The sequence below is a fragment of the Aptenodytes forsteri genome, unplaced genomic scaffold, assembly GCF_000699145.1.
Source record: "Aptenodytes forsteri isolate BGI_AS27 unplaced genomic scaffold, ASM69914v1 Scaffold172, whole genome shotgun sequence".
Taxonomy (NCBI): Eukaryota; Metazoa; Chordata; class Aves; order Sphenisciformes; family Spheniscidae; genus Aptenodytes; species Aptenodytes forsteri.
The window spans coordinates 12,972,678-12,995,394 of record NW_008795018.1 but is presented as its reverse complement, the minus strand read 5'-3'; the positions used below and the strand labels follow the sequence as shown (position 1 = coordinate 12,995,394).

The following is a 22,717-nucleotide window of genomic DNA, read 5'->3' as shown; positions in this document are numbered from 1 at the left end:
AAAAGACCCACCAAACCAGTCCAAAAACGAAGCTTGCTCTTCTGAGCAATGGATTTGCGTGGCAAAAGTCAATGAAACAAGCACCCCAGCAGAGCGACCACTGAACACCTCAGTAGCGGGGAAAAAAAGTCGAATGCTACCTGATTCACATCTGTACAACACAGAGAAACCTTATGTTAAAAAGTTACAAAACAAGTTAAACAGATGTGCGATCCACTACCGCCAAAGCAAATACTTCCTCATTGTTAGTGTCCATGTGAATCAAGTCCTACATAGATCAAATTTTTATAGGAAAAAACCCCCCCACCTAAGGACGCTGAGTTATTTCTTCAGTGTATATGATACTTTGATGTGTTATGATCTTGCTGCTTTATCCATACTTCAGCTTTGGTTCTTGTGACTAACTTGCTAACAATGATGCTTGGAGTCCACTCATAGTGTGGTGAGGAATGATTTTACAATAAAAGGAAGAGGTAATCAAAATATACTTTCTCTCTCCAAAGGAATTGTTTGCCTTGTACTTTTCTTATCCTTCCATTTAAAACTAGAAACTAATCAGCTTCAAGCCTTAACTCAATGTTCCTGCTTTGTAGGTTTACATTAGACTTTTAACATAAAATCAATCCAGTGGAGTTGTTTAAATTTTGTCTCCCCTTAGCTGTGTTCTAAAAGAAAAAGAAGGATAGAAGGAACACTTTTTTTTTTTCTGAAAAATGTAACAGTTGACAAACTATTCTATTGGACCGAGTCCCTGATTCCACTGAAGCCAATGGCAAAACTCCCATTGATGTTAGTGGAAGAAGGATTTGGCTTTTGATTTGTAAACATGTGTAAATATATATTTAGGCAATATTAGAGGCCCATTCTTGACGGTTAGTTGTGTATATATTTAGCAAGCCTGGCATCCACATCCTCAGACTAAGGTAGAGTGGTTTTTTTGCAGCAATTAGTCTTCATTAGTCTTTTAGGACTTAGTCTGTACTTGGGTACTATTTTTAATAAAATAGTTATGACTTAACATACTGCAGATGTTCAACTAGAATTTCGTAGGAATATAATGGGTCAAACCCGTATTTGTCTTAGGTGTCTTGTCTCACTGAAGTTAGTGGGATTATTCCCACAAAGGAAGAGTAGGAGGTCTGACACGTGAGAAAATGTTGTCACGCAGACCTTTTCCACAGTAGCTAGTTACCAGTTTGTAGTAAGGCGTGCCTATGAAATGGACACAGATAAGCATATTACCAAAAATGATAACACATATGCAAAGAAAGAAGCAGATATTTACATGCAAAAAAAAGTGTGTATTAAAACCTATTTTTCTCATTCTCATTTTTTCATTCTCATATATATATATATATATAAAGTCTCAAAGAAGTTTAATCCATATAAAGGATTAATAGCTTGGAGAATTAAACTAAACACAGGTACTATGAGTTACATAGTTATAAAAATGCTTTAAAATCAGTTATACCACTAACGTCCACAGAATATTTTTATTCGGAAAACGGATTTATTATTTGTTTAGTTTTTGGGAGGGGAGGCTGTCTATTTTTCTCAGGTTAAAACTTGCAGATTTCATTCTAAACCTAAATTTTAGCAAGATAATTAACTAGCTCCTTAGCACAGTTGGTTATGTTATTTATTTTTAACATTTTGGCAAAATCAAGGTAATATTTCTATAAATTGTTGAAGAGTAATAGAGGCTACCCCTAGCATTTCTATTTCATGTACTTTGCCACAAGCAACCTTGTCTAATGTACTAAGGGTACAAACTCAGATTTATCTGCACTGAAATGTTGAAAGTGATTGCCACTGTGACACAAAAGCTCTTCAGCGCTGGCTGCTCAGTAAAAGTCTGATGAAGATTTTACGAATCTCTCTAAAAACATCTCGTCTGAATGAGCGAAGCTTTTCTTAAACAGAAGGCGTTACCCTTTCTGTTTCTGTTTCGAGTTGTCCAGTTCAAAATAAATGCCGAGTTAGTCTAGGCTGACTGAGAGGACCGCCAGTCTAACTTGTCTAGGATTTATAAAGGGACATCGTGCTGCCAGTTGTTTGTGTATTATCTGACCAGAATGGTTAACACTTTTACTTTATGACAAAGTGCCAGCCTATATCCGTACATTGTAGTGATTACTCCTGTTTTTTTTCTATGAGGTAATGTATTTTAATAACAGATGTGTAACTGACTTCATGTCTGCTCATTCCACTGTTGCTTTTACTGGTTAGCGCACTCACAACAGCACTGTAGCTAGAGATTTTCTACGTCGTATCAAACAGTAATGTACCAAGCTAGAGATCATTTACAACTAGCAATGCGTATTTACTAAGGTATTTATTGGAAAAGCTCAATGCTACAAGATGTATATGGTCAAATTTGAAGAAACTTTTGAAATCAGGCTACCACTGCTACTGGATAAGACCATTTTTTGGATAAATCACCTGCCCTGGTTAAAGTTAGACAAGAGCAAAGAACACACTTTATGTGAAAAACACATATAAGGCAAACATTTCTTCCTTTTTCATCATATCTTGATACACTGATTTGTAAAGACTTACATCACAACCTTTGTTATAACTATTGCAACTCATTAAAACTGTATTATGTAATATATTCTGACTTTTGGTGTTGCATCCTTACAAAAAGAAGCTGGTCTGCATGAAGTTTCACATGATTGCTATGGGATTCCAAAGGTTCAGGATAAAAAATTAATGCTAATAAAAAAAGACATCCGTAATAATACTGCACATAGTTTAAGAGGTCATCAAATTGCTTTATTTGAAAATACATTTTTCCACATATTTTTTACACTTTCAGTTAAAAATAAGTAAATTGTTAAACTAGAAAGAAACAACATATTTTTAGAATTATTTGAGATTTCTTTTGCCCTCTGTTATCTATGGAAGCTATTTAAAAGTCCCACACCTTTTATCAAACGTTATTTAAAGAATATAAGGATAATTAGAAGACTGTCAGTATTACAAGGATTAAAATCATCCCCTGGAAAAGGGGGATTTAACTGAAAACCGTAATTTCCTTCAAAGTCCAGATGATGCATCTTCAAAAATATTTTTGGGTAACTTTTAGTAATAGTATTAGATTACTCTCTAGAAACAATTATTTTAAAATTTCAGTTGAAAAGATTTTGCAGGTAGGTTCATCTACAGTAAATCATTCATGAACAGGTTTTTAGAAGGGAGAAAATGCAGAGAGAATACATAATTTTGTTGTTCTAATTAAAAATAAAAGTCATAATCGGTTTGTTCACATCTAATTAATAACTTCCAGTTTCTCTGAAAAGAACCAAGTTTTAAAATGACTGCTCTCCTGAAACAAATCTGAATTTTATCAAGCTTCCCTATAAAATAGGAATACTTATTCATTATTCCTACTTAAAAGTCAACCACCGCTTTGGATTTGCTAAAAGTATTTTATCAATTTTATCTTGGGATATGCCTCTAATTAGCATTTTAGGAACTATATTTTTAAGGATATGTGAATATCCATGACCTCCATATTTCATCAACCTATTCTTAGTGTGCACATCATGAGCGATCAGAATTCTGTCTTCGTAGCCTTCATCGACCAGCATACGAATCCTGCAAAAGTAAAAAGTATACCCGTCAGTGAAACGTTCTCACTCTGCAACAGCACAGAACTGAGCAGGATTTAAATTTTTTACATTACTGTACTGCTGGACTGTATTATAACTAAAACCACTTATTTTTAGGTACTCAGAAGACATATTCCTTACATTTAATTGAAATTAAAACACTTATTTTATTGAATGAAAAAATCCACCTCTGAAAACATACCACCACACATCTCAAAGTGGAGGAGGAAAACTCTTTCCAGCTGGCACATGACTTTGCATTCCCAATCCCATTAAGTCCATGGAGGAATTCAAGAACTTCAGCATCACCAAGCATGGGACACAGGTTGTATATACACAAGTAAGTAATAATTTCCTACATAAACTCCTTCTCAGCACCATCGATTCATGGGGTTACTTCTTGCTGCTGTCACAAAGCTAGTCCCATTACATTTGTAAAGGACCAGACTCTCTGTGTGACAGGTCTCATTCACGTAAATTTACACAAAAGCCTGTCTCATTTACACAAGTACTTTCACATCTTTAGTTAATTTCCATTTAGCAAACCGGGTTAATAAAAAATTTAAGTTGTCAGCATCATACTCCATATAGACAGTTATCATCCAAACATGTTTCAAAGTTGTTCATTAAAGAAGAAGATAAATAAGACAGGCATTGCACAGTGCTAGCATATGCCAGGAAATAAGAGGAGTTAATATAGCAGCCCAGCTAAACAGACTTGGCAAAATGACAGCAAGTCAGCTTGGAAAAAGAAGTAATCCTTTTGGTCACTCCCTTGTAACCAGTCTGCTACAAGTCCTTCTGTTCCACATTTCACCTGGGAACCTTAATCCCTTGCTCAGCTCATTTTTTAGAATTTATTCCGTGGGTGTCTGTATTGCATGACTGTTAAGTTTCCCACTAAGCTTCAGTTTAGTTTGGCAGTAGATTGCAGTGTTAAAGCGGCAGAGACAGATAGACCAGACCTGCAAGGTGCTCGTTCCTCGTGCAGGCACCCAATTTCATCATTCGCCAGTGCTGTGAAATTCTAATTCTTACCTTCCTGACTGCTTTGATCAGCAAGAAAGCAAATACTAGTTTTATAAGCAACCACGCTATATCTGAAAGCCCTTACTGTCCATTTTTATTACAATTAGTTATTAGGAGATACATGTAGCAGGATCAAATCAATATGGGCAGCAGGAAGAATGCAAGTAAGATATAACTTGGTAAAAAATTAGCATCTTTCATAAAGACACCATAAATAGTGCCAAATAGTGCACAACACTACGTATACCGTAGTATTACAACATCACAAGTATCTTCTCCAGCCTGAAATACAGAGAGACCACAAGCCAACCAGAGAATGAGAGCAATGACACTGGAAGGACTAAGTTCTTTGCTGACCAAACATCTTCTTAGAATCATCTCCTTTCATATATGGACTCATTTCATGGGTTGGGGAGGCATATGATCCTTTATATTCCATACTCATTGCTGCTTTTTGCTCATTCCTGCGAGTCTAGTAAGTACTTGCTTCTGACTCAAAGAAAAACTGTCCCTGAAAAAATTCAGTTGTTTACTTGCATTGGCAGTAGATTGCAGCAAAAATGCGTAAGTACACACACAGCTAAACTGTGTTTGAATACGTATGGCATGACTACAGAAGTTTACGTTTTGAATAGACAAGACCTGAACATATATTTTCCATTTAATATTTTCATTGACACATTTAAAGGTCAATTTGATTTCCACCTCTCTGGTGCTGTTTGACAAAAAAACCCCTAAGGAGATTGCCACTACCATTGTATGTCCAGTGTTGGTGCATCAAAAGCCCAACAAAATCCACTGAATGGCACTTCTAACTCAAGTGCACATATTCACACCATACAATGAGAAGACAAACTTTTCGTATTTTCTTCCTATAAACAGCCTGCTGCAAGAAATACTCAAATGCCAGAGAGTCTAATGTCTAAGGAGAGACACCAGTGGCTGAGCAAGTATCATGGCTGGAATGAAAACTTTGCTGCGGTTGAACAAGCACTTGTTAACCAAGGCATAGTCCATTCCTCTACACATATTCCTCACGGTGCTTCTGTACATGCTGACCTCCAGTGGCACGGGAGAGGGGAGGAGGCGCAGGGGAGGGGAGCAACTTTACCCATTCTAAATGTGAAACCTGCAGATTCATTGCAACAGTTTAAAATACTGAGTGCAAGACTGAGAGCCCTGTTAAGAGAGAGAAACAATTTCTAGTGTTAAGAGCAGCAGCAAACGCTTGGCAGTAAGTGGAATAGTAACCATGGCACCTTCTTAAGAAGAGAAGAGCCTGAAAACAGAGAAGAAAAGTCTCAAGGCTAATCTGACAATGAGGGGCAGGGAAGCTATGTCTGAAATATAAGTGAAAGCTAGAAAGTTACTTCATTAGTGATCAGGGATCATAAAATCTTTCTCATCAAAGAGAAAAAAAGAATTGTTTCTGACTCTGGTAGGAAAAAAGAGACAGGCAGGCTAGTACCCCACCCCTCAGAAACCTGCCACTTCACTGTGCATGAACACTGTGGACAAATAGCACAGGAGGATCACACCTCCGGACAGAGTGAGAAGCCCATTCCCAGCTGATCCTACCTGTCTCAGACAGTTTCTGCAAGGAATGCATCTCCTTGGCAATACCTTGTGTTAGCACAACAGATTTGCTGTGCAGCTGAGCTGAGACTGCATGTGCTGATGAGAAGCAGGGAAGAGGTATCCCTGCCAGTGTGAGGAGCATGGGAGTTCTGAGGAGACAGGAATCTCATCCTTCAAAAGAGAGAAAGGGCAAAAGGAGAAGGGGAGGAGAGGTGATAAAGTGCTTGGAAGAACAAAAGTCTGGTTTTCAGGATGGAAGCACGGATCAAATCCATCCAAGACAACCAATGAGTTTTGCTCAGCGCATTCATGAGGAGATGTAACAGGCTCAGATAATGCTTCGTAGCAGCACTAGGTTTCCAATACTATGTTTCAAACAAAAGCCAAACCCTAACATACGTCCTGTATCTCCAGCCTTTTCTTTTTTACAGTCTATATAAATGCAGTAAATGATAAAATTCAACCAAATCAGCATGGAATTAGGACAAAGTTTAAAAAGTTCTTGATCTTTTTCTCAAGTAACTTTCTACAACACTATGATTCTACATCTTCTTTTGCAGACAGAAGAAATTATACCTGCTGCCCTAAAGATGTGACAGCAGCAGAAAAAAATTTGTCATTATTTTAGTATGAAAAAAGACAATTTTGAACTCTGTGATGCCCTTAAAACAATTACCAATAACATTCGTCAATGGCAATGCTATACCATAAACTGCATGGAAGCAGATACCTTGCAATTCTTTCATTGTCGCTTGGCATGTCAATATCCGGATGGAATTGGTAGTGAAGAAATTCTGTACCAAATAGGTCATACTCTAAATAGCATCCCAGTTTAGCAAATTCCAGAAGTTTCTTTGTATCAAATATAGTCCTGCAGAACATATATAACACAAAGTCAGCATTGTAACGGAAAGGAAAAAAATTTCATGGTACAAGGATAGGTATTTTGCAACTTCCTACTTGCAAGGAACAAAACCAAGAACCTACGATTTAATTCACCCTTTTGAAAAACAGGACTCCTGTTTGACACATGCACCTTAAGCTGATACACAGCATTATCTTTCTCACATTCATCTGGGACTTCATGCATTAAAAAACCCAAAACAAAACCAACTCTTCCTCCATGAAATAATGAAAACATTTAAGATAATCTTTAAATGGAAACAGGAAAGTTACTTACTTTCAATACCACTAAACCTCTCAACAGACAACCTAACAAGGAAGGACGTTTAAGGAGGAGGTTAATTCATAGTGACATTTTAAAAAAAGACAATGGATAACTTGCACAAGGCAGATTTACTTTCCCAAAAGAGTTACAGGAGACAGCTACATCCAGGGCTTGTTTCATCCATCACACACCGGTAATACACAACTCTGTCTTTAGTTTCTATTCTGTACAGTGATGTTTCTAGATTGTCATTAGAACAGCAATATATCATTGTTTGCACTGGGAGATGGCCAGAATGCCTTAAGGAAACGCTCTCACCAAAATATATAATGGCACTGTGAGTACCTGGGACATGGACTTTGCAGCAGATTTGAAAAGTGAAGGAACAAAGCTACTAAAACCCATCACTCATTCAGAAAAGAATGGCAACTGAAATAAGAGCTCTCCAGAATATTTTTTTTTTGTTGAAACACTTTTACCAAGAGTATAAGCTACCCAAAGAAAACAAAAACACTCAAATGACACATTATAAATTTATCTTTATAACCACAACACAGGTTTTTTTCATCTAAGAAAAACACAAGTTTCCTCAAGAACAGCACAGTTAACCAAAAGGGCAGTAGTTTAATTTTTTTTTATTATTGAAGATATTGATGTCACAAAGTAATTGTACCCTATACAATTACATCATAGTCTGTTGCTATGGAAATGACTGATGTCACAATTTCAATATTATGACTTAACAACAGGATCAAGTAGGAGGAACAGCTGCATTGAAAGAGAGAAAACCGTTGTTCAAACAAGCCTGCCATCACAGCAGGAGTCTAAGACTTGCCAACTGTAATTAATAAAAAATGTTATTTTTAAATAAATGCTACAGTTTACAGAGACTGAACATTTATTATCAAATGAGTTTTCAAAGTGCAGAGCAAGAGAACGGGTCATTTTAGATCCAGCCCTGATCAGTTCACAGGGAGACAGTAGCCAAGAGTATTCATCCCTGTGCAGGTGGCAAAAAACACCCAACAATATATTTCAAAATCACAGCCAGAACAACTTCTGAAAACTACTGTTAGTGTTGTGCTTTTGGGCGCCCTGTCCCAACGAAGAGCAGGAGAGCTTCATTTCATCAGCCATTGGGTCCCCTTGTAAGCCGCACGGATGTAGCGGCAGCAGCAGCAGCAGTTCCCAGCTCGAATTGCTAATCTCTGTGCTGGAATTAGGTGTTTGGGCAACACATGTCCCTGAGCAGCCCTGAACGCACAAAGGAGGAGATGGGACACAGGGAAGCATCCTGTAGTTTGGACCTCATCCATAAGTCACCACAGCGACGTCCACTAAAACATTATCAAACAGGCATTCATAACAGTTGCTGTGAGCCTTCTAACAAAAGCTACTCAAGTGAATCAATGTTGATCTCTACCAAGATACCTTTATAACCTTGATCCCTAACAAATGGCCAAAGCCAAGACTCAATAGCTTTTGCTTCCCAGCCTTTATCTACACCATAGTTTCACTACGGACACTTGCTACCTTTTGTTCTAAGGTGCTAAATTGCAAAACATGGTAGCCAGCATTTTAGTTTTATCATTTGACTGTAAATCCACCTGAAAACTACCATTCTGTCTATGTCAAAAGCAGGCATGAAATACGGAGCTATGTACAAATTTATCTCACATTTAAGGGATTGGGATGCTCCCACGTGGATTCTTCTCACTGGAGGAGACTTAAAATGTTAAATGCACATTGCAAAGCCAAACTTCACAGTAGTTTAGAGTCTATGTTATAGCAAGTGCCAACCTGAATGTGTGAAAGTAATGATAGAAGGAGTATAAGGAAATGTCATATTGTGCATCAGTGGCTGTTAGTGAAACTGCACCTCTGTCTTGACTCTTTTCCTACTTATATTGCTTATTTTCCACCAATAAATCACTGAATTCAACGATTTACAACAGCATATAAAGGCAAAAAACCATAACTGGACGTTTATGTTTTATCAAAACGGCTACGTTAAGTATGGACACCTGCAGCTTGCTCAGTCCTCCTTCATACGAAGATTTAAGTAATGAGTTTTTCTTTAAAAATGAGAGAAAAATATAGCTATAGATAAAATGGAATGCAGGTAAATACATAAAGAATGCCCATATCATTTATATATAAACAAATATAAATAAAATTCGGTGGCACTGAATTTTATGCTCCTAAAATCCCCAAGTAAAACATTGAGCTCTGTGTGAATACAAAACACCTGTAGCTTGATTTACAAGCTCCTAGAGCCTATAACCATTAGAAATTTGGAATACAGTGCTCTTGCCTGATTACACTCACATTGAGGGCAAACAAATCCAATTGCTGAGAATCATATGACCACAAACAGTCTCCATTATTCAGCAACTGGCCAAACTAATCAATGCTCGGACATTTTCCAGCTCACCAGGAGCAGCACAAGGTCATACAAAACTGATTTGGTAATAAGAGGCTGTGTTTCTAAACTGGAGAAAGAAAAGCACCCCGATTCCTCTCCACGTCTGATGTGGGGCTCCTGGGTTTTGGTCTACAGGAAACTAAAAGTTAGCTCTCTGGTCTATGCTAAGAACTATCCAAAACCCAACTATTTTCTAAGCAATATTTCTTCTGTCTTCTTCTGTAGCAGAACTGAAAAGGTCTGGCTTCTGCTTTGATCCAGTATCCAGCCAAATCAAGGAGTTCTCCATTAGTATCTGAGAGACTTTGGTCAGGCCCTTAAGAGTGGCCCAGTTTTCAAAAATGCTGGAAGCCCAGCAGGTTCCCACCCAATTTGGTGAGAGCTGCTCAATGTCCCATGCTTTGTAAATGCAGTGATTTGTGCAGGGATACGAACCAACGGAATTCCCATTTTTTAAAAATGTGGCTACAGATATTCTTAATCTCGCTCCCAGGCCTTCAGAGAGAGCGTTTAAAATCCCCAAATCTCTTTATCAGTGTGAACCTAAAAGCTGATCCCCACCGAAGTGCTGGAAGCTTATCAAGCTCTATATAAGCAGTTTCATATTTTAAGTCAGTAAACTTGAATTCTTCATGTCATGATCCCAGCGCACAACAGAAACCTAGCTATTTGCAGAGTAGCTCCTCCAAACCCCAGTGAGTTGTGGTAACACTGCCAGAAGGACAGCAGAATAATCTGCTTACCTGTCGAGGTGAGACATGACTGTCTTTGAAGCATCAGCCCCAGCTTCCTGCAGAATGCGGATAATCTGGAAAGGTGCATCGCTGTTCCTGCCAGGATGGATGATAACAGGGCACCCAAGCTGTGACTGAGCCTGCGCTGCTGCCTGAAGCACTCTGCGTTCACTCTGAGTCAAAGGCCAGGAGCAACCTATTTCTCCCACCACACCACACTTGATGTTAGTCCCATCCGCTCCATTGAGTATCTCATCAACAATAACGCCTGTAAGCTAGAGAACAGGAAAATGAGACTTTTGGTTATTAATACCATTTGTGTTAAATAGCATCAAATTTGGCCTATGGACACTGTGCTAGTTATACTCCCAACATCTTTCTGAACTTATAAAATTAACAGTTGGGTGTGTGAAAACACTGCAGTTAAAATCTGGTTTCTGTCAACTAACGTTATGCTAGCCATTCACTAAGACCAAAATTAACACAAAGCAAATCACTTTATCAGTATCCACTCACACAGTTGCCCAGGTTTGCTGGGAAAGCTGGTCTACATAAAATTTGAACACTGATTTAGGCTGAGACTAATTTTTCTTTAAAAAAAACAAAGTTAGCTCTGCATGAAACCTGTGCTTTGCACTCCTGAATTGGCTCCAGAAACAATTCAATGTAATTTCTTGCAAAACAAGGGCTCAGAGAATAAGGAAACCTTGTCATTCAGATAGGGAAGGGAGAAACTCTGGCAAAGATCCTGAAGAGACAAGTTTAAGGCAAATCCTGCTTGTGGGAATGCCGACATAAAATGACAGGAGCTCCAATTGACTTCAGAACTACAAGAATAAAGCTCAGCTGACAAACTTACAGGGTCAAAATTAGCTTGCTTTTAAAATATTCATAAGCAAAAAAGACAGCAGAATCTCCTAATAAAAGCAGTTTGTTAACAGCTTTAGTTTTTCTTTTTCGGAATAGGCCATATATCTTAAAGAATACATTCAGAATTCAGAGCACAAAATGGCACTGATGATGACCTTCTAACTCTTTGGCCCTGAATGTTAGGGAAATCATGATTTTAAGGAAGAATAAAATGAACAAAGGAAGAAGGAAGGTTTGCAAGCAAAGCCAGGAAACCAAAAAAACCCATACCAATTTTCAAATAAATCTGTAACTTATCCTTACTCCCCACTATTGTCTCCTCAATAGCCTCATACAACATATTGGTAAATACTCAATCTACACGCAAAAGTCAGTCCAAGCTATTACAATTTACAGCAGGCTTCTGCCCAACACTTTATCCTATGATACAGAATTCACTCCTCTCCTGAAGAACACCTCTCCTGCAGCAACATCCTGTGCCACTAAATAGCTTAGCTAGGGCTGGCAACAAAATATTCAAACTGTCTTTTCCTAATCAGAAAACATATCATCATGTCAAATTCACTGGCAAATGAGGAACCACCGGTTATCATGGATCAGTCACTGCACAACCCCTTCTAAGTAAGCAACTGTCTTCTGGACTGGATTAAGTATTTATTACCTGCTGAGTACAGGACATCTGTGGGTGTCCCACAGTCCACCAAATACAGAAGGGAAACCTTTGCCCCAAGAAATCTATTTGTATCAAATTTCAAACGATACAAGAATATTTAGGAAAACTAGTACTGTTCTGTATAGCTTGGGCCATCTTGGGCCCAGTGTGGTGGGCAGCACTGCATCACTTTACATCTGCTCAAGTTTTGACCATTGATTTCTAAAATGAATTTGACTCATTTGTAAACTGTGATGGATTTTTAAAAATTTTTCTCAGCTCTGTTCATCCACATTCACAGCCTCCTGCCTTGGAGAGTTCCCTTCCCTCTTCTCCCTATCATCACATTTTCTTAATAAAAGATGAATGAATATTTATTATTATAGGAATACCTGGAGACCTTTGTCATTATTAAAACACTGTCTTAGGCACTGTACAAATGATTCGATGTAGACGTTGCCCTGAAAAGTCTGGACAAATGGTAGAGAAGAGAGATATAGCAGCTAGCCTGAGCAGAGCAATGATTTACACCTGTCCTGTAAATATTGCAATTATTTATGCTTTTTACAAGAATTCTGGGTGATCTCATTAGGAAGCAATTAGCCAGAAAAAGAGACAAAAGAGGCAGAAGGGATATACTGCTTCCTTAAAAATTGTAAAAAGAACAGGATACCAGATGCCCACACATGAAGTACTTTATTTTCCTTTTACTGTTGCATTATAACAAATCTCTGAGAGAAAATGGAGCTTAAGAATTGGAAATGCTGACAGATAATCCCAGCACACACAAGTAGTGTTGGTCCAGCTGTAACACACAAGCAGTAATGCTGTTCCCAAGTTTTTCATGTTGAGAACTTCCAGATTTCATCTATTTTGCTGGAACTTCTCTCCAACTTTGACTTACCCAGGGATAATTCATAGGAGAGAGACTCCAAAGCAATGGTTAAAACTTACCTGCTCCACTGTCATGGCCTGTGTTTGAGGAGAATGAGTGGAATCCACATAAAACCCAGCCCCAGCAATAATATGGACTCCAGTTTCTTCAGCAAGTTTCTTCAAAGTATTCATACCCCGACCAATTCCTGTGGTTGTGTTTTCCACGATCGTCCCACCACCTGCTGCTTTAAAATGCAACAGCTCCTCCTTCACAGCATCTGTTTCCTGACACAAAAGAAGGTTTTCTTTATGGCTGTAGGGATTTTGCTTAATCCAAAACAAGTTCTTCATCTCAATGGGCCCATCAGACAGAGGCTCTTGGCCTGGGGAAGGTGGACAAAAACAGCTGCTATAGTTCATAGTCAAGTGTTCATGAGTCAAGGTATAGCCAAGGCAGTCCGGATCCACAGGGCCCAAGACAGTCTGCGCTTTCCCTCCAAAGGAAGGCATTTTTCTTCAGCAAGAGGAAAAATAAGTCAGATTAAAAGAGTCTAGGAAGGAAGAAGAAACAAAAACATTTCAGATGGAGCAAACATTTCTTGCAAAATTTATGAATTTCCTCCTCTCTCTCACACACGTACCTACACACTGTGTGTGTTCGCTGGAAACTTTTCAAACGCTGTTTCCAGCAGAGTGGTCAATATGGAAAACAAAGCATTTACTCAACTGCGCTTGTATCAGTACTCCAGCAATGTAAAAATACCACACTCCAGAACAGGGAAATCATCATCATTTATTGTGCTATAGTCAATATCACATTAAGATACATTTTTCCTATTTAATAACAACCACTGTATGTTCATTTAGGATTCTCTGCTCTTCAGCAGCTGTCACATTTTGTCAGCTTGAGCCACCAGATGAACATACTTGGCACCAAGGCTGAATATTCCTTACTGGTACGTTCATTTTATTTATCTGTGTCCTCCAAGACTCACTACCCGCCTCGCACACCGAGGAAGCGGTCCGTGTTTGGGCACCTTGTCTGCCCTTCTGTATGAGGAATGCTGGGATGGGGGTGATCATCTGCTCCTTAGACTTCAACAGAGGCTCACGTTCTCCTGCCCGCTGTGCTGTGGAGGTCCGGAACAGCCCAGGACAACTCCTCCAAAGCTGACAACAGTTGCTAAGGATACAGTGTGGCCCTCAACCAGCGGGGCAGAAGCCGAAGTGTTTTTTCCATCAGCTTCATTGGCCAAATATTTTACCAGTTAAGAATAGACCTTAACCTAACGCTTAATTTATATGGCTCAGCCTCTAAGAGACTTTTTTCTTCAACATGAACGAAACAATGTTATTTCTCAAAACTTCAAATGAGCGGTGCAAAGATACACGTTTAGACAACTGTCTGCAGTTTTTCATGTCAAAGGCATCTGCCCCATGCAAGTTTGGTCTGACTCGCTACAGGTTAGAATTAGCTGCAGCTCTCCCCACTGGGATTTTGGGGTATTTTTTTCTTTTGGGGGTGGGGGTAGTCTTCTTCATTTATGTGCCATATTAACATTAAACACAGCTGACTACCCAGTTCATGTTAGATCTTCTAGTTGCAAAGGCTTCAGGATATAAAGTTATAATCCCCAGTCAACCAAAATCATCAGTTATGAAACAAAATACGTGTTTAATGATGTCCAGAGGACAGGACCAACTAGAGCATGCATTATTGATTAAAGAGAGAGGTCTCTCCCATTTCTGTCTCCCTTTTAGTGAATAATATCATAAACATGGGTTTGTTACTGGTGAAGCCCTCAGAGGACACTTTCCTTTTAACTGTTAATGTTAATCTACCAGGATGACAGAAAAACTGAAATCTGAAGGGCACTGAACTCTACATATCAAAGGGCACAAGAATGTCGAGATCTCTTTGGGGATACTTTCATCTCACGAGAAGCAGTCATTGTCAGAGTACCAACGTACGAAAGTGACCCAGCCCCTGCAAAAGGCAGATATCACCTGCCTAGTGAAGTCTGTAGTGCGGGCAGTTATTTTAGTATGAAAACTTGGCCATCCATAAGAAAGAGAAAGGCCTGACTGACTATGTTTGCTTGCCTTGTGTAAAAGCAGACTTAGGAAGAGCTGTTCTTTTATGAATTTCATTTCTAGACTAGTGTGTTGACTTGTTTGAGAAGGCAGAAGAATAATTACTCTCATAGAACAGACTGTTGGCTGATTAATATAATGATTTATTTTTTGCCAAATACATTAAGAAGTGCATGATTTCAGAAAATATTATTCTTGAGCAAATAATTAAAAGCAAAATACCTGTCTTAGTCAGAAACTGCTGCTAGCTGCAATTCAATTAAGTTGTCCAACCCAGTCACTAATTCTATACTTTAACAAAGCTGGTGCTCTATAGAGCAACCTACTATTCTGGAGAAGTTTCAATGATCTGAGTCAGTCTTATATGCACAGCAAAGAGACTAAGATAATTCTAAGATAACTGCATTGCTTTTCCGCCCCCCCCCCCTTTTTTTTTTGGTGTTAAATATCTACACTCTGGTATTCAGTAAAACCCTGACAGCATAAAGAGTGATAACTACTCTCTGCATTGGAGACACACTTTTCTTTCCCCATGTTCATTGACAATTTTCAAATCCATTTATTTAGGAAAACAAACCTATATAAATATTTTGTTATATAATTACATATATAAATATTGAAGTTCTTTTAATAAAACTTGACACAAAGCAATTACTGTGTGTTTCCTTAACAAGCTTCCACTTCAGGTTTTTTTAGTTAATAGCGCAGTTACTCAAAAAGGCCACTCTAATTCAATGTGAATTTTTGCTCACTTTCAGATTACTACTTTGATGAAAAGTTGACTTCAACATTTGTTCCCACTAATTCCTTTCCAACACAGTTAATTTAGATTACCCTCAATTAATCTGGCCTGACCACTGCAAAGACCTATGGTTGCATGTGTGAGATCTTCTTATAGCCTGAGGCTGTCATCTTCTGATTTATAACAGCAGGAAACATTTAAAATTACCAGTTCCAGTGCCAGGTTTCTCTTGTAGCAGATACCAATCTGTTGATTTTTAGACTCTAGCTTTCAGATTACAGCACACATACAGAGTTTACAGAACCAATGCCTACTATTGAACCTTTTGATTGAGGCCAAGGATTTTTATAAATATAAGAAGCATCACAAAAACAGAAACTGACACAAACAGCATTTAAAGTAGGCCTAATTTTATCTGCATGAAAAATATAATTAATATTAATGTCTGTGCCTGCTTACTAACACAGTTTTAGAAACCCACTGCTTTTAATAAAAAAATTATGAAAAATATAGACAGCCAACAACCCGTGACTGGAATTATTTTTAAAACCAGCGTCCTGATATCTTTGCTACTGTCACTTACACAGATAGGATGCCCTAATTATTCTATAATGATATATTATTGCTAGTAAGATTCATTTGATGGAACCAGAATTTAATTAGTGTCTTTAAAACAGATTTTAGGTGCAAACACCTTTTAAATGGAAGAAGGATTACTGCTTAATTTAAGCATATATATGTTACCACAGAAATCAATGTTTTTGATGCTTTACTAATGACTTGCATGCCATGTTTTACACAGACCTTTCTTCTAAGAAAGTTTCTTCCTTCATACACCAAAGACTGAATTCATATCACCTCATTTAGCCATCTAAAATGATGTATGTCTTCCACAGAATAATTGTCTAGACCATTTTCATAGTCGAGATGGAAAGACATCCATAGGCAACTCATCCAGCCTATTTTGAATGTTTGTAATAGAACAGGACACGTCACTTTCTGTAATATTGGCCTCCTTCCATGGGCTACGGAGGGAGCCAAGAAACAATCCTGAAGAAGACAAGTATATTTTAGATGGTCCTACATAAGACGTGTGAATTATATTTACTGAATCTTAACCCAGTCTGGTGTGAGGGGGAAAGGTACGGATTCCTATGACAAAAGATAAACAGGTAGGCTCTTATCTGGCAATAACAGGTATTTTGGTTTTGGAAATCACTAATTTATGCAGTGGTATCGCCAAGGTGCTCCTGCATAGGACAAGGCTTCTCTGCTCTAGGTGCTGTATAAACAGAGAAATAAATGGTATTTCCTGAAAATTACATATTCAGATAAAAAGAAAATAAGAATTGCTTTAAGATATAACCAAAACTTGTGTTATTTCACAACGGCCTTGAAACAATACCTTAACATTTCTGTAATAAACTCTGGACAAATCTTTACAACCACCAATTGTATGGTGCATAAAATACGACTCTCACCATTAGCCAACTATTAAATATTGATGAAGTAAATATTTTTCCTAGAGTTATTGTTAAGAGAAAAGAGACTTGCTGCTAAAAAGGTCATGGTACTGTATTCCTGACTCTGGTAAAAACTCCACTGAGTTCAATAGATGTTTTGCCTGAATACTGATGACAAGATTTGTGTTTCCGCTTTTCCCATCTGAAACTTGCGCTTCAGTCGTTGTGTCATTTTAATGGCCTTGTAATGGAAAGTCTCTCTAGGTTTGGATTAGTTGCTTCCTACAGTAATCTCATATTGCTGAAACATTATAATCGCATAAACACAGTTTCCACATGCTAACACCGCATTTGTTTTGATTCAGTAAGCACATTTTAATGGTATTAGCACAGATTCTCTCTAGACTTGTATGGGAATCATTTTATTGCCATTACATTACAATGTGAGATTACAGTGACACTAAATCCAGATTGCTGTGACACAAAGTTTACAAGAAAGCAAAAAGAATGGCTCAATAGGTATTTATTATATTCAGAAAACATTAAACACAGCTGCCATTTAGAAACAAGGGCTGTCCTCGCTGCATCAAGAGCACTGTAAGAGGGTCTTTCCTTTATAACCATGCAGGCCTAGGAAATGTGACATAGCGCAGGTTCGCTATGTATTTACAGATGGAGGAAATGCTTTGAGCATTCAATTCTACTGTGAGCAACCTCTACAGAGCATGGAAAAGCCCCAAATTAGAAATATATGACACATCTGTAGCAAAATACCATGAGATAGTCTATGCTGTTTTATATCACCATTCCCCACACGTAAACATTTTGCAACGAGGGAAAAAGTTAGCAAGACAAAGGAAGAGGAGAGGCAGAGGGTAAGAGAACACGTATAGACTATGTCAGGAAGAATTTAAAAAATGAACTTCTTTCTTCCCCCATGCTTCTGCCAACTCTGTAGAGGTTTACGGGGTGGAATGAACTCAATACTGCCAGCACAGTTCTTCCTCTTCCCCACCAGACAAGCAAGTTTTCTAACTTCTCTGACAGATAGGTGCCAGATCTACTTTACCTTCTTCAAAAATTTATTCACAAGCGCTAATTACAGGACAAACACACCTGAAACCCATCTCTCTCTCATACACTGGTTTAAAAAAGCATGGCTTTTTTGCATCAGGGAAGTGCAGCTACAAGGGGCTGTGGAGCAGAGTTCACCACAACTGTCTGGGTGAGAGCAGCAGTAGGAGTGAACTTGCATCTGCTCCAGAAGGACAGATACAGGCTTACCTGTCATTTAGACCAGCAATTCCCTCTGCATCAATGTCTGCAAAAGTGTCCAGCAGCCTGCGACGCCGTGTTCCTACACAGGCACTCACAGCACCACTAGTTGTCTCTGTGTTACATGAAATAACAGCACATCTCATATTGCTTTTGGGCTATTTTGCCAAAGAAACAGAATTTGGAAATGGAGTAAAAGTACTATGAAAAAAATGCAGGTTTCTGGGCAAACTCCTCTCTCTTCTGCAGAAATGGCAGATGTGCTTCTCTGAAGGTGACACAGATTATTCTCATTAAAGTCATGTTTATTCTTTCCTGTCTTCAGAATTGACATTGGTCCGAAGTGACATTGGTCTTTTTCTTCTCCCAAACTGGAGCTATGAGATTATCATGATTTGCTGAACTTCAAGCTAAGTCAGAAAAATGAGCTAAGGAAAGTAATCTTATTTATTCAGAGGCAGTGTTTTCTTTTTTCACTACCTTCATACTCTGTTAATTAAAAACAAAACAAAACCTATCATGACAGCTTTTCATAGTATGGGCCCTTGCCTAGTTGTTCTGGTTTCGGCTGGGATAGAGTTAATTTTCTTCCTAGTAGCTGGTATCATGCTGTGTTTTGGATTTAGGATGAGAACAATGTTGATAACACACTGATGTTTTAGTTGTTGCTAAGTAGTGCTTACACTAGCCAAGGACTTTTCAGCTTCCCATGCCCTGCCAGCGAGAAGCTGGGAGAGGGCACAGCCAGGACAGCTGACCCAAACTGGCCAAAGGGGTATTCCATACCATGTGATGTCATGCTCAATACATAAACTGGGGGGAGTTGGCCGGGGGGGCAGCAACCGCTGCTTGGGAACTGGCTGGGCATTGGTTGGCAGGTGGTGAGCATTTGCATTGTGCATCACATATTTTGTATATTCTTTTATCATGATTATTATTATTTTCCCTTCCTTTTCTGTCCTATTAAACTGTCTTTATCTCAACCCATGAATTTTACTTTTTTTTTCCCCCAATTCTCTCCCCCATCCCACTGAGGTCAGGGGAGTGAGCGAATGGCTGCGTGGTGTTTAGCTGCCTACCGGGTTAAACCACAACACTAGTGCAGAAGTGCACTAAGGGGACAAGGACACTGTATGTATAGTGCTGGCCTTCCTCCTAGCTCTCAAACTGTGTAAGGATGGCACACTAGTACTTCCATGAGCATCAACACTGAGGTAAGGCTTTGTGTCCTAAGGATCGATGTCACACAGGAGATTTTTCATGCCTTGACTAAAGCTCTTCTCAGAAAGGAGGGGAACGCTTACAGTGCCTCTCTCCTACAAGAACTCCTGTCTAACTCCATACAAGCATATGTTGCAGCTCTTCCTGTAATGGGGCACCTGCAGTTTCCCATCTTTGGGTGGCTATATTTTCATGGAGCAAGTAAGAACCTCGCCATTTCAGATATCTCTACTCTCTCGACTGGGTAGAAATTGGCCAACAGATTCAAAGCCTAGGGAACTCTTGGGGGAAATATTTAAAAAGCATCGCCTATCCTACCTTGCTGCATTTTTTCCTGAAACATGCTGTTCTGGAGATACTCAGAATAGTGGGTTAATGCAGTGGTGCAGTGGCCTTCAACGACCTAGCTCTGGTCCCAAAACCATTCAGAAACGTAAATTTCCTTAAGAAGCCAAGCTAAAAGAAACACTAAATATTGTTTTTTACTAGACTTTCTATATATGCTTTGGGCAACCAAAAAGCTTTCATACCACAGAAGTGAGAAGGGATACTGGAAGTAAGACTTTATATTAAGTTACGATACATGCCATGAAAAAAATTGGGAGAACTCTAGCCAAGCCTTACATAAGGTGATAAGCAGAAGTCTCAGCAAAATATGCATGTACACACACAGCAGTTACATTGCTTGAGTGGCACTGGCAATGTTCTACAACCTAAAAGCAAAGTCACTTAAATTGTAAGAGAAATTTATACACTGTTACATATACGTGAAAGGCCAATATATTGATTAGCTGCCCTCAGAACCTCCAAAAAGCACACTTTGGGGAAAGGAACTGGGCAAGTGAGAAGCAAAGCTTCTAAATGTTCACCTGAAAGGGTAAGTGAAAATTTTCACTGTGTACTGCCCCCATTGCTCAGCTAGTGGCAGACAGACAGACCTTCCAGCATCTTGTGGTTTGAGGGTCACATTCTTGCTCTAGCTAGGCTTTGAGCCAGACATACATAAAACAGGATTCTTCCTTACAGTTGAACAGTCACACCAGAACAAAGTGCAGCCTCTCATATCGATTTCACAGTATGGCCATACCTTTGGGATCAAAGCTAGCACATGTGATCTGCACATGACCACATATGCACCTGTACAGTGATTTGCCCCTGAGGCAGAGCTTAAGCCACTTAGTATGTAATACTACGCACACTTTTTTTTCAATGTGGTTAAAGTTCAGTTGTTGTAAGCACAATAGAGTCAGACTTTTATTTTACCTTATTTCTGTGCAGATAACAGTCTCAAAACCTAGGCTTCTTTGAGCAAAGTCACATTGAAGTTTCTCTTCCTCAGACAGATCTGAGACCAACATCCCCATAAGTGGTTTTTCATCACCATCTCCTTTAGAAGAACTTCAGGGGATTTTACATTTTGGGCAGCTTCCAAAATTAATCCTGATAAAAGGTCAGATAAAAATTCTCCTCTAGGGTCCACATTACATTAATTATATTTTACATGCACACACAGTGTTTTTAGGCCAAAAATCAGGACTAAAGTCACATTATGCTATATGCAAATATGGGCTGAGTCCTGCATGCTGATGCATGCATTTGTATTCTTAAGCCTAAACAGAATCATACTTGCTTCTCATGGGTGCTGGGCTACAAGCACACACTCTCTTTCTTGCTAGGACAACATGATATAGGAAAAAAGTTTGTGCTTTTCAGAAATGTATGTCCAGCCTTCATTCCCTCTAAATTTCAAATCTGAAACTTAAGCACACAAAACTCTATTCTTACTGTTTCTCTCTATTTAAGGTCACATATGCTTAAATATTTTCACATGAGCTTAAACATTTCAGTAAGCATGTTGGATGGAGCATTATCACTCACTGTGGAGCACCATCACCAAGAGCCACACCAAATCAGTCTATGGATCTCTACATGCAGAGCTAAAGAGAAAAGGGATGGAGGTCAAAGACACCAAAGAACAGACATCATCCTTCTCACCACACATATCTATGCAATGGAAATGTGATGTTCATTACTACATCCTTGTCAAGACTGGACATTACTAGCTAGAAAATTCAGATGAACCAACCCCAAGGTCAGCTTTGTGGCAGAACATACCAGTCACTGATTCACTGAGGCCTGTGAAGCTATACAAAGTGGAGAACAGCGTAGAGATGGGGTTTAGTGCCTCATTCAAGATCGCAGACTGAAGCAACTGGGATAAGCAGGGACGTCCAGAAAACCACTTTCTTTAATAGTGAGCGATGAATTTAGTTCCATGCATCTAAATCCAGTTTCCCAGTACTGCAAACAACTGTATCCCAAAACTTGCAATCAATCTGAAGACCCACTGGAAAAAAAATACCACAAGAAAAGCCTTCACAGTTTCAACTCTGACTGTTCTGCTATGGCTGTGTCAGGAAATGGAAGCCATATGCTCCTCTCAAGGTCCACTTCTGCTCTAACGAGCAACTAGCCCACACAAGAAAAGTTAATGTGAGCCAAGTGAAAGCTTAAAGCTGATGGGTGTAACTTAAAGAGTATCTTTTAACTCAGAGACTGTCTTTATAGAGTCTGCATGCTTTGCAGTAGTCAAAGGCAATGATCTCTTGCTTGTACAACTCCCGGTACTAAGTTCTTACCCACAGCTGGGTACAATAGTGAAACAGCAGGAACAACCAACACACACAAGCTGACGAGACTGTCAGGTCTCCTGCATATCCTTCTGCTTTCTTTCCAGGTCTTGCTGAATCTTCAGTCTTAACAAGAACTGGACATAGAACCCTGCCACTGTTTTGTCTTTTTGTACCACAGAATGTGATATCACAGTACTTCTGAAAGAAGATACAAACTCAGTATCTTTGTCCTGGAAACTATTAATTATCTGTTTTTTTTTAAAAATCTTTGCTACTCAGTCTAAAGTGAGTGACACAGAGCGAAGTCCTGCAATTAAGTTTACAACCCTCAAGAATTCGAGCA

General features: G+C 38.9%; 1 protein-coding gene across 1 annotated transcript; it reads right to left on the bottom strand.

Moving 5' to 3' along the window:
• Positions 1-2,767: 2,767 nt before the first annotated feature.
• PTER (phosphotriesterase related) lies at positions 2,768-13,498 on the bottom strand. The gene is made up of 4 exons (XM_009275696.2): positions 13,025-13,498; positions 10,558-10,823; positions 6,952-7,092; positions 2,768-3,600 (listed from the first exon to the last, which is right to left on the bottom strand). The coding sequence occupies exons 1-4, from the start codon at positions 13,454-13,456 to the stop codon at positions 3,390-3,392; spliced, it is 1,050 nt and encodes a 349-aa protein (XP_009273971.1). The 5' UTR covers positions 13,457-13,498; the 3' UTR covers positions 2,768-3,389.
• Positions 13,499-22,717: the final 9,219 nt, after the last annotated feature.